Source organism: Hippichthys cyanospilos, chromosome 16 (genome assembly GCF_059441005.1).
Source record: "Hippichthys cyanospilos isolate Australia breed blue-spotted pipefish chromosome 16, RoL_Hcya_1.0, whole genome shotgun sequence".
Lineage (NCBI taxonomy): Eukaryota > Metazoa > Chordata > Actinopteri > Syngnathiformes > Syngnathidae > Hippichthys > Hippichthys cyanospilos.
This window is the reverse complement of record NC_142384.1, coordinates 13,353,044-13,371,705: the sequence shown is the minus strand read 5'-3', so window position 1 is coordinate 13,371,705 and position 18,662 is coordinate 13,353,044. Positions and strand designations below refer to the sequence as shown.

The following is an 18,662-nucleotide window of genomic DNA, read 5'->3' as shown; positions in this document are numbered from 1 at the left end:
AGATGGATTTCTTGCTCCAAAAGTGCAATATTAATCAGAATATTGTGTTTACTGGGGGCGCATAAGACATAATACAAAGAAAAGTTTAGGATTGGCTTCCCCTTTAAAGGTCAACATTTAAAAACTAAACTCTGTTTTGGTGAATTTGGTTCAGATCATATTTCCTTTTTTTTTTGTTTTTTTTGTTTTTTTAATGTGGCATGATACCTGTTCATATGACTAATAACAGAACCTTCTCCACAAAAGAGTCTGGACGAGGAGTAATGGTCTCATAATACATCAAACACGCACACACACGATTACACACACACAGACACTGTAATGAGTGACCCACATGGCAGGTTACATTAGCTAAGATGGAGGGCAATGGGAAGATATTCTTGGATGTACATCGCCTCCACATTAATCACGACTGTCCATCCGAACTTTGTGTGTGGTCATGTACCATGGCAAAGAGAGCCACACCCCCTCCTTTTTCTGGGCTTGTTCAAGCTCTGATCACCAGGTTATCAAAATGCAACCTGTGATTTGAAGTAAAAATTTGGATATACAGTGGAAGTATTATGAGCTTCAATTTGAGAAGAACAATATGCATTCTGTTTCGGGTTCACTTTCAACAAGTCAAGGACATCAACAAGTATCACCTACAACTGCAAATAGACTTTCAAAGGTAATTTGAAAATTTAAGGGAAAGGTAAGTGCTTGCAGCAATTAAACCACAAATAATTCAAACAACCAGGTGAGCGTCAGCAAGCCATCTGATTTTACTCAGGACCCATCGAATCAAATTATGTGTGACAGCAGCAGAAAGAGCGGTGCCAAAATCAATGTCAGCATGCAGGCCACTCTTAGACGACAGCCTATTCTGCACTTATCAGCAGTGTTACCATCAATCACATGCGCGCCCACACTCACACATACACAGGCCTATTCTCTTCATTTTCCTGTTTTGCACTTTGCGTCTTTTCATTCCTTCTTTTATCATAATTAGTCAAATTTAAATGCAAAGAGTTCACTTTGTTTTGTACTTCTAGTATGATAACTAACTCTGCTTAAAAATGGTGGGGCACGTAGCTTGCACTCTACTTTAAGGTCAAGATTGTTGTTTGGAATATTGGCGTGGGTTTTACTGTGTGCCCAATAGTTTTTTTATCCAGAGGTCAACTTTTCCAGCAGTCAACTTTCTGCAATCAATCTATAGCTAAGCATTAATAGAATAACTAAAATTGACCCAGGAAGGATGGACACACTTACCGGGCAGTAAATGGAAACTAAATACTAACTTACAAGTCAACAAAAAGAAATGGGTCAGAAGTGCTATAAAATACACAGGGAGAATGCACTACCTGATAATCTTCTCCATCATAGTAAAGCATCCAACCATTTTGAGAAGGCCAGTCACTGATTCAAAATCAACTGTACCATAATGAGTAATGTATGACACAAATGGCCTTGCTACACTTTTATGTTGAATTTCTGCCCAAAAGCACGCTTGTGAGAAAGGTCAACTTGATCTTCTTTTCCACACAGAGCACCTTCTAATATAAACAACAAGGTGTCACAGGTGAGTTCAAATAAATTCGCGAAAATTTAGTGCAACCATCTAAAACAAGAAGCTCAGAATATTTATAAGCTTTGTTTTGCATGTGCTTTTGGCCATCCCATCCCATTCTCGTTGAATGGTTAGTCCTACTCATGATTGTTGCTAGGATACGGACATTAGGAGGGTACGTGTTTCAAGGCGACCCTAAAGTGAACTCGATGAACACCCCTGCACACACACAAACTCATGTATTACTTTGCCCATCTCATCAATTTGCAATGCAATGCTTACTCTGTCTGCTTCAACCATTTTCCACTCTGCTGTAGCAACCATGGGAACACATCTCTGTATTCATTAGATGGTAATGAAAACGGGGGCAGAGGTGAGCAAACAGTGGAGAAGGGTCACCCCAAAACATTGAGAGGGCAAACGGTCTGAGACGGATGGAATGAGAAGAAGGAAAAGTATGACGAGCAAAGCCTCAGCTGAGTTAGGATAAAAATATCCTCAGCGTTTCTGTGTCCTCCTTTTTCTCCACTTTTGGAGAAAGAAGGGGTTGGGGATGTGCGGGCAGCACTGCACCAGAGTTAACCAGCATTATCTGTGCACTGCAGCAGAGAGGAGCGAACATGTACTGCAATCAAGGAGCGATGCCTCCCTCCCCACACACCAATAAATAAAGAAATAAACATGCGTTCACTACAATAAAAAGACATATCAGCAATCGGCAAAGATTGCAAAGAGGACCACGAGAGGTGGGTCACAAGAGACGCTGCAGGTGGCGTGCGCTTAATTTGACTATCCAAGGTGAAGATGACGACAGTGGCGCAGGGTCTCGCACCTCACGTCGTCCCTGGTGAGCATGTGTGACGAGAGCCGAGATTCTGTGTCATTCTCCGATATGTAAATATTTTGAAGGACACCAGAGCGCCTTACTAAAATACTCTCCGTTTAATGAGGAATTATTTCATGTGATGCGTTGGGAATTGCTGTTTTTATCATTCCCACTTCCTGTCAGCAGATCTTATTTTGTCTTAAGTCTCGAGGCTTTTCAAATACAGGTACGTAAATGATGGGATCCTTTATCTGTCAGAAAGCTTTATAAGCGTCAGTCATTCACCATTACCTTTTCAGTACCCTTTACTTTAAATTCGCCTGTCAGAAACAGTTCTCGTATAATTTATAATCCTATAAGCTGATGTTGTGGACTGCCTGGCAGTCTTGGATATAGTCGCTCCATAAATAAGCTGCATCCTCCCGCTTGGCCTATAGCTCTACTGCTGCTCACGGTGTCGTATGTGACGCACAGCCACAACAAGCAAGTGGGATATTTCAGGTTATGCATAATCCAACCTGCTAACTTGGGGTCCTGGAACCTTGCAGAAACCTTATTGGAGCGCCCACTTCTGGAAATTTGCTTAAAGTGGGAACGCTATCTTAATATTGTTAGCAATGCTATTTTGTCAAACTTAGGTGGAAATGAGGGAGTTTAAATTCTTCCTTCACCTTTTAAATAACAAATGTAAGTACAGTGGACCCCTGTGATACAACTTCCCCGATTTACGTCATTTTCACACAAACACATTCGGATCCTCATTATTTTCAGTTGAGAGTAAAAGAGTCTGCTTTTTCTTTGCATGCTCACACACAGGCACATTCCTGCTGTTCATGATTTATTGACTTAAGATGGATTCAGTGCCTCTCTTTCTTTCTCTCAGACTGTGTTACCTGCAGGGTAAGTGACAATAAAATCACTGCAACACATACTAAGATGAAAACAATTTACTTTTGAGGAAGTCATGTCGTCCACATCACTCATATTGAAGACATTTACCGATTATTACTTGTTCATATACTGTCAAGGTGCCTTATTTATGACCATCCATCACTTTTTCAGAACTGACTTGAATTGATGTTGTTAATGATTTATCAATGTGAATTATACTTAATTATACTCCTGTGTAGCACTACATCGTTGTATTGAAGAATACTTAAATTTTGGAGTTAAACATTTCCTGTGATCATATGTCTTCGCTTTATGCTTTGCACTTTTACACCACTATAAATTACAACTGCAATTGTAAACATTTTCAAATTCATTAATCCATCTCAAGACAGAATGCTAAAAACGGTTCTCAGAAATTGACGCAAGGGAAAAGGAGTTGTAAACATCTTGTCACAAAATCACACCTTGACACAGGAGTGTCCCAACCTTTGCCAAAAGACAGAAAGATGTGAGGGCCACATTATTTATTTATTTATCTTCTAACACAATAAACAGTGAAAATCATATTTATTTCTATATTTTTCACACTCTCAACACTGCCTACCATCAAGCTTTTTTAATTACTTTTTAAACAGCATTGCAGACCATGTCAAAAGGTGTTTTTTAATATAACCTTCCGAGACCCAGTTTATTCATTTGTGTCCACTGTTGTAGTTTGTTTTGTCTCAGCAAGCTCTTATCACTGTTTCGAAACATATTATTGGGGTGTTAATTATGAAACAAAGTCAACATCCAATATGTGCAGCACACATTTAAGGACACACATTCAGCTGTGTCCTGAAGTAAAGGCGACAATGGCCAACTACGGTAGCCCTCACAAAACAGTCACCAAAAGTCAATGGCAAACAACACGGCATCCATGAAACCCCAATCAAGCCCCTGAGTGGCGCAATGTGGTAAAGGCACAGCAGGGAGGCGACAGTGAGTCGACACTTGCTCTGCTATAGCAGGCTATTTATTATTTATTATTCATTTCGTCTGAATAATTACAAATGACAGTATGAAGGTGGAATTTTGCATATACTGTATATCAAATAATCTTATTGAAGGAGACTAGCTTATTGTTAAGTGTTAACTGTTATATTTGTAAGTGAGCATGCCATGTGCACATTTTATGAATGTAATGTTGAGATATTTTCTTTTCTTTCTTATTGTGCTTAATTGTTTTGTGTATGACTTCAGACTTTATAGAAACAAATCAATATGAAATTAATTGAGGCTGGAGGAGCAATGTTATGACTGGAATAGAGAAAGTGAGATGGTCCACCTTTTTAATATTGAAATTTTCCCAATTGTATTTCAATAGAAAAAAAATCCTCTAATAATCCACCATTTACAGAGCACCTCAACACTTTCTCTGTTAAGTAATGCCACAATTGCTAACATAACAGCTGGGTGTGTATGCCCCTCATAGATCAGGCCTACAGTCCGAAATTACCTGTCAAAACTCCCAACGAGCGCCACACCTTTCTTCTCGCACACATCGCGTGCACACGCTGACAAGTAAGTGGCGAAGTATTTGAAAGCACATAGTTCTCCGCACTAAGGTGAGTAGCCCACTGTAAATCTGTCTTGACAGCACATTCTTTTCCAGGGGTCAAGGGACATTTCTTTTGCTTCCTATGTGCACATGTTTTAGTATACACAGCCCACAAACCAACTCATGCATGCTGAATATTTAATTCAGAGGGAAAATTGACAGTTGCTTGGTTTGTGCCGGTGGCCAATGCTCATTGCTGTACATTTTTAATATAGAATAATGTAATTCATTTTTTACTATTTGTTTCCTTTTGCCATTTAATGCATTTCAATAAATGTCAATTATATGCATATTTGTACTATTCTGCCTGCCCAGTACCAAGTTCCCACGAATAGCAAGGATCAACAGTTAATATATTGTTTAAAAAATGTATACAGTATGCAGTATGTATATATTGTATGTTTAAGTTGGGTGTCAAATTTAACAGTTATGCAGTGTTGCGCACTGTTTGATTTTTGATTGAACAAAGTGTGATTTTAGGTTGTTTTGTAAATTAGTGACACCCAGGTCAATTCTGAAAAAAGTTTTACATTTACATAAGTAGGCAACATTGTTGTTAGATTCCCATTAAAGAATTCAAAGAACTGCGAAAGGTAATGATAAATAGTGAATTTTAATTTATGATCGTCGGTCATTGCTTATATTTTCTGTTCGACGCAATTAGACAAGCTAATTATGTTGATGCGAAAGAGGTAATCACTTTGATGAAATCCTTTCTACGATGCTCAGACATCTGCACCTGTCAAAACATATTTTGGCTGACTCCAGGTGTACAAACTGCTTCCGTATTCTCAGGTTTGACAAGATTTTTTGACATTGCTATTTTTTTCTTTCTTTAATGGAGGAACGCCGACTATTTTGCCCTCATATGTAATTTGAACTCATTCGCTGCCAGCTGCAGTAAAAACTGTTTTACTTATTATAGCTGTCAATGAAAGTGAATGAGTTCAATTATGCCTTTCCAGCCCGGTCATGTTGAATCACATTTTTGCACGATCAATTTATTTCAATATGAAATGAAGGCTGGCAATTTTATGAGTCTTATATCAAATAAACCCATCTTGCAGCCACATTGCGGAGAAAAAAAAAACAAAAAAAACGACACTTTACCTTATTCAACTACTAATATGCAGTTGTCTATCATATTTTTCTGTCACTTTATCATCACTATAATAGTTCCTACAATGATTCTACTAAACATTACAGCTTCAACCCTTAGTTTCCCATAAAAGTATACGATTTAGTACTAATTACTATCAGTTGTTATCAGATCTTAACAATAACATCAGAATCATCACTCTACAGCTAAGCCTGTCTTCATATTATCAAAAGAGTTTTTCATTATAGTATTTTTTTCCTGTTTACAATTATTAGGTCATTCAGTGAGTTTAAATGAAGGCTCTGTAAAACTTGTTCTTTTACAAAGACAATTGAACAGTTTCAAGAAGAAAGTTTATTGGAGTTGTATTATGCAATATAAAATCTAATCATTAATGTGGTTGTTTTTGTAGTGCTTCCAATTTGTGATACAGCCACAACAAACAAAAAATGTAAATGAGGCCTTCCTAAAGATTGACTGTAAACTACTGCAGATAAGCGTATTTTCAATACCTAACCATTTGATGTATGTGTCTGCCTCAGTGTATGTGTTAAGCTCATTGCCTTCTCTCTCCCACTGGCCATTGACGTACTGACAACTTTTAATGGCCCACGGGGCTGACCTCGGCTTGACCAATCATGTTTCTCAAGTCCAGGCCATGGGGGCTCATTGGCTGAGTTCTCTCAACCAGACAGAGCCATCTGTGGCTCCTCATCACCTGGGAAACAACCTGAGGCAGCTGAGCATGATTGGAAAGATGTCAGCTGGCCCGAATTTACAGCACTTGGATGTCCTCTTCGAGCACAATTTGCTTCCATTTCACTTTTTGATACAATAACGCAATGCTTCACCGGTAAAAAAAATAGCTGACTTAAAAATACAAAAGTGTGAGGTTGCCCCAAATGTGTGAACAATGTGCACACGTGTGTGTCTTCTCTGTCATATTATAAGCCAGACAGAGCTGGCAAGACCTACAGCATTTCCCACTGGCTGCTTCTCAGCTATAAAAAGGTTAGAAGGAGAGCGAGACAAGGGGAAATAGAAAAAAAGGAGGAACAGAAGGCTTCATCAAGGGGCTCTTCAGTTTTGGAGCACAGGATCTCACTGCTACCCCCGAGATCCATTTCTCCGTTTCCCCCTTTGCTTTCAACGCCTAAGACACAAACCTTCTCCTCAACTCTCATTCACCTCTTTTTCAGGATCTTTTTCTCTTTCCCACTCCCACTCTTCCCCCTTCCAGCTAAGGCGCTTGATCGTGTCCCTTTACTGCATCTTGCTATGCTCTACTTAAACTGGGTAGATAATTCTATAATTAGAAGGAAGGACAAAGGGGAAAACAACACAGTTGTGAGGGTAAGCAGGATCTAAACAATGTCAACAATCTAGAAACAGGGTGGTGCACATCTAAAATATGTGGCTTAATGGAAGAGTAGTTAAGACATTCAGTCACTAGACTTCATAAAACCAGTTTACAGAGTGACCAGTAAAAACTGGGACATAGCAGGTTTGCTGATTAGTCAGTCTGGTTACCGCTGGTTGTATTATTACATTAGCTAATGCTAAATGTTTAATAGTGTTAAATTGGTCAATCAACTCACTGTGATCAAACCTTATGTTTTTATTTTTGTGCAAATGTAAAATTTGTGTCCCCTGTCAAGGAAAACTGAGCTAAGATGTGGTGCTCCTGAGTATGGTTCAGCTAATAAATAGTGTAATGTTTCCACATACCCCCTGCATCGCTCTCACAGGCTCATCATTACTGTTTGGTCCATTGAATTAGTATTTGTATTGATTATTGAGATGTCCTACTGTGTGGGTAGTCACTGAACGCATCTCCAGTCAACTGCATGAGGGCACACAGGACTCGCTTTCTTTTGGTTGTCCATGTAGTTAGTGATCGATGAAAGTGAGCACTTTTTTGCGGGGAAAAAACTAGTTCATCATGCTGAAAATCAATCGGCACAACATATCTCAATGTCCCAAAATTTGCTAAGGTCTGTCGAGGCGAAAGCAATTCGTTTTACGATATGACGTCAAAGCAAGAGTAAATAATTTACATTTCTTTGTAATTGGTTTGACAAATGTGTGACTGACATCAGTCCCCATTAAAATGCCAAAAAAATGAGGGACTATAACACATTGAGATACAAGCTCAGTCATGGAAATAATTAAACTTCACAAATCAATATAATAACTCTAAATCAATGTGACATTTTCTTTAGGGTTCCGTGCAGAGGAAAACTAAAACAGTTCATCAAAGCATAATATTTTTCATGTTTTTGATTCTTCAAAACAAGCACCTCTCGCCCACAAATGCTTTACGCATCTTATTTTCTCAGTCATCTTAAAATTGGATGTATTCTGCTGACGCAGCGAAATACGCTCGTTAGAGCTTCACTTACTTGTGCAATGCGCTAGGTGGTAGCTTGCTCGTCTTTTCCATCTGACCGTAGCAAGATGTCCGCGCTTCAGGGATGTCACCGTACTCATCCAACATGGCGGCCGCCGCTGACGTTATGATCCCTAAACCATCACGCACGCGTGCTTCCAACGGATAATCCCAGTCATCGTAGGAGACCGAAATCATTCCTGATGGGAACTCTTCCGGTGTTATTTCCGGGTTGCCGGTGGTCAGGGATGGTACGATCCAGATGTAACCGAAGCCGGTGAGACCCAGAGAGCGAGCTTCCTCCAGAATGTAGACCGCCTCGTCCTTGGAGCAGTACAGCACGACTACCGGTGACTGGACTTTCTTCAGCATGATCTGAGACCGGCTATCTTCCTCCACTGCATCCAGAGTGATGATATTCTGCAGGTCCCAGCCAACAAAACTGGAAAGAATGGAAGCATTGAATGATTAATTCTGTGACATTATTATATTATTTTTAAACATCCATCCATTTTCTAGAGTTGCTTATCCACACAAGGGTCACAGGCTTGCTAGTGCCTATCCCAGCTGATTTCGAGAAACTTCGACGTCCTCATCAGGTTGCCAGCCAATTGCAGGGCTATTTTTAATCATACAACAAAAACTATCAAATAAATACCTCTGTGCATTTCTGGTATACCATCTGGGCTAAAACGATTGGGTTGAGATTACGCCGCTCTTCAAAAACATCTTGCTCAAAATAAGGAACATCATCAGTCTACCAAGATCAGATAAAATCCCTTTTATAATCCATTTCTCTCGAAAGTCATCTGAAGTGAGAGGTAACAAGTACGCATTAAAAGACCCACTAGATAAGAAGAGTAAGATCAATCTTTCTTATCTAGTGCCTTATCTTAAAAAAAAGAAATGCCCAAAGTGATAATATTCAGCAGATTCTATTACACAAAGAAGGATTGATTCAGTGATGGACAAAAAGGATGACATTTTTGTAATTAAAGACAATCTGGAAGAATGTGGCAGAAAGCTGTGGAATTAGACTAGACTACAAAGAAAAAAAGTCAATGAGAACCGCTCCATTTTGTTAAGGACTGAACAAATGGCTTTAGGTTTTGCATCTACAGCATTTGCAGTAAATTTATTAGAGCAAGATTTTGAATGACTTAGTGGAGAAGGATATAAAAATGATGTACTGTTTTAGTGTATTCTAAGTCCAAATTGGACTATCTTGAAGATCGGTACACATCTAAATGCCTGTCACTATTTCCATGTATGCATCAATCCCCACAACAGCATGAAAAAAAAATAAATCTTGTTTAAAAACTCTATAAAAACATTTGGACATTGAGCACCATGTTGCAATGAAAAATGCTTTCTTTCATTTATTTTTATCTTGACAGTCATCATTCCAGTAAACTCATGTATCATGTATCTTTAGTGAGAAGGTCCCCCACCCTCACGTTCTACAGTATCTAGGCTGCATTTCATGTAGGCTCCTGAGAGTACCATAACATCTGCCAGCTCAGCCTTGACTCACTGAGCTGACTGGCCCATTTTATTTTCACTTGAGATGATAGAGGTCCTTTGCTATTAAAGCTGTCTGCCCATGACCAAGCCCCAGTGAGCGGGTCGAACAGCAACGCGGGAAATCGACAGTTAATTAAGGATACTCATGCAGATTATTCCATCTTTAATGAATGGTTTGTTATTATTCAAGCATTAAGGTCAATAATCAGAGGGAATAAATGTATCAATTTCCATGCTGAATTGACATTGCATTGCTGTGCACGCTCAACAGACAGTAGTTTTGATTTGGAGCACATATCAAGTTATTTTCCTTCAGCTAATCTGATTTGATAACAGCAGGGGTCAATATTTTTCGCAATAAAACTAATATAGAATCTTCGGGTCCTTTTTATGCGGCCAGCTGAAGTCAATGAAATCTAACTGTGTGCATTCATAGATGGTTGCAGTTACAAATGGGAGTTTGTGCTGTTGTGGAAGTGAACACAAGTGACTTGCATCTTGGTCAATCCAAGCATCTTACCTCATACCATTTAAATTCATTTCAAGTGATGCGGAAGCATAAATTAACATTTTTTAGGATGTAAAGTTGGATGATGTAGGCTAAATACTTGCTTAAAAACTTGGACCTGGTTTCACTAGGTCTAAAGTCTAGAAAACTTTCTGTCACCAAATTGTCAGGTGCAAAGGGGCATTTATTATTAAACAGAATGTGGGTGTTGAGCCATTAAACAGTAAGTTTGCCCTTAAAAAAATACCTTTATGGCAGCTTTGATAAAGTTAGAGCAATTTACTTTTTTTTTGTTCAAATTCAGCCTATTACATAAACGCAAAGCACACAATTGTGACTGCATCACAGCTAATACTAGCAACAAAGATGCTAATGTGGAGAGCCATAGCAAATTTTTATGCCAAACAAAACTCGTGAACACCCCGCATCTATGACAGAGAGGACAGACAGTATTTAGTTTAAATGTTCATTTCTAATTATTTTGCAATTGACTCAAGAAAACAGCACCATTCCTGATGATAATCAAAACCAAATTTGGCATCCACAACTTGGGATTCGTTTCAAATACAGAAGAAGGGAAATCTCAAGTGTAGGCTACCTGTTGTCAGATTTCACTTTTTCTTACATTTTTTTTTTTAATCCATCACAATAATGCAATGTATTTACATAAAACAAAAAAGTCAGTTTGGGGTTTTCTGTTAAAAACGTTTAGCTGAAATTAAAGAGATTAATTCAATACATTATTTAAGAATACTTATCAAAAAACTTTTTTTTTTTTTTTTTTTTTAACATTTGACCCCACTAGTAATTACATCATTAAAGGGCACAAGTAACACAAACAAGTCAAAGCAAACCACATAGTATGGATCAACGCACATTTAAGTAATTCACAGAGTACTAACCCTCACCATCACCAGAACTGCTGAACCATTTATTTGACTTCCAGCTAAATATTACGGGCTGCTGCGCTGTTAAGCATTTGACTACAGCATCAGTCAAAATGACCTAGAGGTGGAGAAGACAGCAAAGCTGCAGGAGTACTAAACCAAACTGTCATCCACATTAATTTCAAAAGTGCTGCTTAAATCCTCGTGGGCTGCTGTGTTTGAAACCAATATGAGGAGCCGAGACGAAACATCCAAGGCCAAACACTGAGTGTTGTAAGTCGCCAAGACAGTAAACACCCTCATTCACCACAGGGACATCTGCTGTGATGATGGATGAGATTACAGTACACAAAAAAATGGAGAAATTATTCTAGAAATAAAATGCTCAAAATCCTTATCAGAAACTTTGTGAGGAGAGGTCATTTCAGGACTATCTTCTAAAGGGGCAATCCCACATTCGTATATGCTTTTTTTTGAGCTTTTGATAGTTGTATATTTTTATGAGTACAGTACCTTTCTGTATAAGAATAATCTATAGATTATGGCAGGTCAATGCTGCGAGTTGACATTTCTATGTACGTAGAGCTCCGTTGTGCTGTAGGCACAAAGCCAGTATCAAAATTGCAATGCCGCGCTCCTCGGGCAGTTGTCTAATTTGCTGAATCTGCATGTGGTTATTAGCTGTCGTGCATATGCATTACTCAAATGTGATGCAGATGAGGCGATGGTTATGCTGATTAAGGTGGAACAGTTACATTTTGGAAGAAAATTGCAACTGTGTAAAAAATCTTATGGGGCCCGATCTTTGGGTCATGTATTACAAGACAATATTGATAATAAATGTGAGCTCTGAAATGGACAAACCTATTAAGTGACAAACTCTAAAATATTTTGATAATTGTGATCATCTTTTTTATTCCAGCAGGCTGAAGTGGACAAGAGTCAGGCAATTTTGGATGCTAAAAATTTTCCTACAAACAGCTAGCTCTTTGGATTTTTTGCTACATTCTACAGCTAACAACCTACTGCAGTTGACTGCTATTGCCTCAGCAACGTTCAATTGTTGATACAGCAAGTTAGTTGGATTGTCTTCTTACAAGAAAATAGCTGGTGTGGACGGCTGCCGCGAATCGAAGCCATAGCGGATCAAACGCTAGCTTGTGTCTGACAAGGACTGCAGCTCTGCGTTGGAGGTGACATGCAATCACTAAGTAGTTGTTTGAATGAGGTAATGTTTGGAAAACAAGCTGGGTGACATGCCCTCGAGGGTGTCTTCAAATTTGAAAGTTTTCAAAATCAAGCATGCACAAACAAAGACCTAATTAGGATGAAAGCATACATAAACAGGAGGTATCAGTTTTGGTGGTGGAAGCGAGTCAAGCTAAGGTTTATGAATCAATACATAACGCCCTGTGCACAACTTGGCTTCACAAAAGCCTCTCGGAATACATAGAAAGAAAACATGGATCCGGTGTAATATTACAACTCCGGCATGAAAGAATAGTACGCTCTACTCATAATTTCTCTCATGAATGTGCAATGTAGTGTAGCGGCTAATCGTTGTGATACTTTGTATGAATTGGGTTGAATTGTGATGTGGTAGAGATGACCACATACGCTTCGGATTTGGACATATGGTGTCAGATTTTTTTCAACATCAAAAGTGGGAAAGGGGTGTTGCATTAGTGCTTATTTTAAGAGGCGTAATGGAAGTTGTCAATTGTTAACTAATTCCTCTAATAAAAAAAGACAATTGAACATATAAACTAAGATTATATTCCTGTTTAAAACAATGCACACATTGAGCTTGTTAGAAAAACAAAAAACAGGATTATCCTGCCAGAGTGGCCCTTAAAGGAAAACAACATGAATTGTACCTGTTGTCTACGGTGGTTTTTAGAATGTTGATGAACTCCTGGTAACCGGGGAATTTTGATGTAACTATCGAAAAGATGTGCCAGTCGTACTCCTCCATGATGTTCAACATCAGCAAAGCCTCCTGCTGGATGGACGCGCCAAACTGGAAGAAGGTTGATTTCACGTCCTGCAAACAGGGAGAAAAGACACGTTTGCTTCCGCGTACTCCATGACATCATCAAACGTATTCTCCAAGTATCATTCAAAAAGAATGACAAAAAAAAACCAAAAACATCATAACCTTCTCGGAACAGACACACCTGCACGTGTGCAAGCTCACAACGGCAACAGAGTGAGCATGGCAATATAGCGTATGGGTGAGGGGCTCGGAATTATTCAATTAAGCCCAAATTGGCTTGACGCAGTGCAGACAGGCTGCAGAACTCGCCTAGGCCAAGTTCATGGCGAATGAGGGTTCCATTCACGATGACTCGCTCAAACACACTCCATTAAACGGGACTCTGGATTGTTTCCCCATTTAATTTATTCAAACATTCGATTGGACGGCACTGACAAGCACTACTGAAGGTGAACAAATGAACTCCTTTCATGTCGGTAGATTCATACCAAATGACTCATTTGTGTGAGGGCTATTACACGGCAGAAATTAGACAAAAATAACGAGACGGGCATGTGGGAGTTCAGAGTACTGTTTTGTTAGTTGTTAAATGTGTGATTTAGTGTGTGTGACAGTGTGTGAGTTCACTAACAGATCACAAGTTTATATATACATAGCCCTGAATCACCACAGTCTCAAAGAGCTTCACAGGTGAAGCGTAATCACAGATATCAAAATATCCTAAAGATAAAAGACTTAAATTTCATTTTTTAAAATTTTGTACTTGGAAAAAGAATAGCATGGCAGATAGAGTAGAATTTGCTTCCCTAGCGCGATTATGCCCTCTGAACTGTGTACTGTGTAGTCAGAGTTAGCATTAATTCAAGATTTTTTTTTTTTTTTTGCTCCCCATATATGTACTGTATATCTAGATTTACATTTGTTCTAGTCTTATATATGTGTATGTGTGTGCATGCGCTTGCATGCTCTAATGGCATAGAAATTCGAGTAATGCTGGAGCATGGTGGCATAGCAAGGAGGTCATGCTGTAAGACGTGTCACTTCCTGTCTTCATCACAGCGGTAGTCAACACTCTCACACTTTGCAGCAATGGAGAGCTAACTGTGACTAGCAGGGAGATTTTCTACTGTTGGCTTTAGAGTGTATATTCATATTGCAATATTTTGAATTTCGCGTGACTATAGAGTTGTAATGTTAAACGTATATACAGTTACAGTTATAAATACTGTATTTCTCCATGTAAAAGTCGAGTTATTTTCCCCTCATTTTCAACCCCCATATTAGGGAGGTTGAATTAGAAACAAAAAGACATTTTTTTTCCACATATGCGTTTGAATAACATTAATTCAAATTTGAAATAAGTAATATTCAATTTAGTAGGCTTAAAATGATTGTTTACCTCTAATTCGATATACAATGCACCCGCTTTAGAGTGTTTGCATAGAATATTGCAAAAATACTCTTTCGTCAAGCATCGCCTAATTGCTTCTTTGTTGTAATAACGAGGTTGCACATAAAATAATGCGCAAGTAGTACATTTACATTGTTGTATTATGTACTAGTGATATAGGCACACACTATGAGAAGTTGAAACAGGCAGAAGTCATGAATAAAATTCCTCATATCCTCTGCTGCAGATATCATCAAGCATTAGCTGATCTAAAGGTACACATACACAAATGTGCACACACCCACACAACATGAGTGTTTGTGGGTTTGTAGGCTACACACTCACCCCGCTAAAGACTAAGAACCCTAACATGCTGTCATATAAAGTATAGGGATGTCTTTTATTGTACAGCTGCACCAGTGGCACAAACAGCCTATTTTATGCTGAGCTTTAAAGCCCGGGATCGTCCACCAGAGGAGAGGCTCAGTGATGTGACGAAAAAAAAAATCCTCTGTGGCACGATGCTAAATATAACCAGACAGGGGATAGAAATAGCTACAGCAAAACAATAGAGATGGAAATTTCTGTAGGGGGGAAAAGGAGACCTAAAATACCAATCGGAGTCACCACAGCCACGGAATACAAAACAAGTTGATTACAATATTCAATGAACTGCATTGATGATTGTAAAAATATATTTCAGGTAAAATTATGCACATATTATATGGATGTAAAGAAATGTACAAATTGTGCATTCTTGATCATGTGGACTCAGTATTGCTGACAAAAACATAAACATTAATTTGAAGCAAATTAGCAAAGCTGAAACATTAAACTCGTTTGTGCTTAGTGGCTATAGCTCCATCAATTGAAAGATATGCTGCTCCCAACTATATTCATATGCACTTCTCTTTATTTTACAAGTACATTGTGTATGCTTAGCAGAAAGCAAGCTATCATTAAACTGATTTGCAGCAAGGGGAAAAGCGGTCCTTAATAAAAATCGTTCCATTATTGGCAATCCAATCACATACATTAATGCAAAGTGTGTTTGAGTAGGTTCCAAAATGCCGAATGTGTTTTGGAGACCAAACAACACAGTGGCCTTCGACTATTACACAAAATTTACCCTCATGCATGTGTTGATAAAGCGTGTGTTGGGTACAGATGACTATTTTATGGCAGTAAATCTCTATGGTAAAAACACACCCAGAGAGGAAGAAACTTACTCCAAAGTGAATAGCACAGAGACAGTATTGTATATTGCTCTGTATGTGCGTGTGCGCATGTGTGTGTAGATGTGCATTATTGCTGTGGTTTCTCTGTCAGGACTTTTTAACAAGCAGCCAAGCCCCCCACGGGGAAACACTGACAAAATAACATCATCCCTCTCTCTCCCTTCCTGCCTCGATCTCGGTCTCTGCATTTGCCTTGCTCTCCCACTCTAATAAGTCCAATATCTTCCTCCCAGTGTCTTCCTTTAGTTTCGTTAACTCACTGTCCAGGAGGTCTGCTTTTTTTTTTCAACCCTTCCCCTGATCCACAATGTGCACTCCCACCCACTCCCAATCTATTTGATAAAGCCAATACTTTGCTACACTCCTCTGGGAAATGCCCTAGAAGAATTTACAAAGTTACAATCATGAGTAATGCGAGGGGGATTTTCCACTTCATCAAAGATCATATTCCCAAAGATCATATTCCCAAATGTATGTACGTTAATTGCACCTCTAATTAACGTACATACATTTGTTATTTACTGTATGTATTGCGTGATAAAGTTACTATTTCATCACGAATGTGGCAATTTACAATATGCTTATTTACATCACTCTTTACAACAGAAATTTTGGACTTTGTGTTTCATTTAAGCACACAAACTAAACTGACAATCAAGCACTCCACCGATGGTCCCAAATGTTTTTTTAACAACAGTTCAAGGGAGCTACGTTTTGTTAGACTAAAACTTTGATCCGTATGGGACAATCGCCAAGGTCGGGGCCGCAAATTTTTTGTGGATTGCTTGGTAGAAAAAAATGTGTGCGTCAGTGTGTTTACTTCACATTGCACATTAAATAGCGGAAGAGTAGTCATGTCCAGTTGGAAGAGGAAAGAAACCCACCTGGGTCAAGTCAAGTCAAGTTTATTTGAAAAGCCCTGAATCACCACAGTCTCAAAGAGCTTCACAAGTGAAAAAAAAAGTCATACAGAACTTAATACACAACAGCATCCGCTGAACAAAGGTCCAAGAAAGGGAAGGAACAGCTCCAAAAACCCATCTGGGGAAAATAAGAAACCTTCAGAAGGGACCGCAGGTGGGAGGAGCCCAACGGTTGCACCAGATGTCAAGAGTTAAAAAAAACACTATAATAATCATATTGCAATGTTATTGGGAATTGTGAAAAGATAAATCACACTTGAAATCAAAAATAGCATTTGTTGCGGATTTGCAAATGGTAAGGCAGAACAACACTAACACACTTATATTAAATAAACCCAAGAAAACACATTTAATCAGAAGTTTGTTCTTAGTGTATGTCTGAATGCAAGTTCGGAGGATCATCTATGGATGGATGACCAAGTTATCGTCATTCCCTGGTCATCATTATGAAAGTTGTCAAGTTGCCAGCAGCAGCGGCAGCAGCACCAACCATCATAATTATTCTCTTCATCTTAGCTGTCTTAGCGCTCTTGCTCTCCTAATCTCATCCTCCAGCATCGCCTCCTTTCGCATGCTGCTCCTTTCTTTGGTGCTTTTATTCGAATCTTTCTTGTCCTACTTTCCTTTTTGCTGTGTACCCAATTATCAATTCCTAGCTCCTGACGATCATTCTCTAAGAAAGTATTTCTCCTACATCTTCCGGTATACATTTAAAAGAATACATGAATAAAATGAGCAAAGTTGTAATTAAAATAAAATGGTTTTACTTGTGGACACCTCACCCTGCTCTATAATACCAGTTTGAATTCTCCATACAGTTTAACCCAAACTGTAAAATTCAAATATTTTAACACTTCATCAATCCATCCATTATCTCAATTCCTTAACTTCACAAGGGTAGATCCGGAACATAGAAGAAAATCAGGATACCCGGGGAAAACCCACTCAGCCATGGGGAGAACATGCAAACTCCATTTGAAAAACAAGAGCTGGGAGAAGACCTGTGTCTTCTGTGAGAAGGACATGCTAAACAATCTTTCGCTGTGCTACCTTCCAACGTCAATGTGATGGTGCCGTTTTTCAATACTTAGCGTACACATCATCACCCACCCACAACGTTCAAACACAAATAAATGCATGTTTATATGGTTACATTGAAATGGTTGTCCACAAAGACCCAGTCTTCACATTCTACAAAGGATTTATGTATTTTGTTGTGTATGCCAGAAGGGTAGGTTTCATGCTGAGTTCTTTTCATGGCAACAAACAACCTAATCCAAGTCACACTGCACAGGAAAAACACAGGAGAGAAAAAGAAAGAAAAGGCCAAATTTACACAATTATTGTCTTGAATTATGAAGCAGACAAGAACAATTTTATTTATCAAATACACATATGGAAGACTGAACAATTTTACAATTTGAATAATGGAGAAACAGGTGCTGTAGCAATAATATATGTTCCCTCATACATAAGACATGTACATGATAGACATTCCATCTCCCATCTTATTACCACATACCGCATCCATTTTGACATACAACCAAGTGGAGTTAAATCAATAACGCATAATTTGCTGATCGTGAAGATGCATCAGTCAGCTGTTATGGTCGTCACTAACGTTGCTGACAGTATCAGTGATTCATCAGTGCAGCCACTGACAGACACACACTGACATAGAGAGACCTACTTTCAAGGGGACGCAAACAGAGCTGGGTGGTGGTGGGAGCAATTGGAATGGATGAAACAAGTGGCAGGAAGATAGATGTGGAGAAGCGCAAAGAGCTATGTCAGCGAGCGAAAGGATGAGGAACATCGATGAGGGAAAAAAAAGACCAA

General features: G+C 38.8%; 1 protein-coding gene across 2 annotated transcripts in view; it reads right to left on the bottom strand.

Moving 5' to 3' along the window:
* Positions 1-18,662, bottom strand: part of grin2aa (glutamate receptor, ionotropic, N-methyl D-aspartate 2A, a) — a 114,121-nt gene that overhangs the window by 31,186 nt on the left and 64,273 nt on the right. For both annotated transcript variants that reach the window (XM_088436604.1, XM_088436603.1), the window contains exons 3-4: positions 13,154-13,320; positions 8,371-8,799 (exon numbers count right to left, since the gene is read on the bottom strand). In XM_088436604.1, the coding sequence (XP_088292730.1) occupies positions 8,371-8,799; positions 13,154-13,320 (596 nt within the window). The remainder of the gene's footprint in view (positions 1-8,370; positions 8,800-13,153; positions 13,321-18,662) is intronic.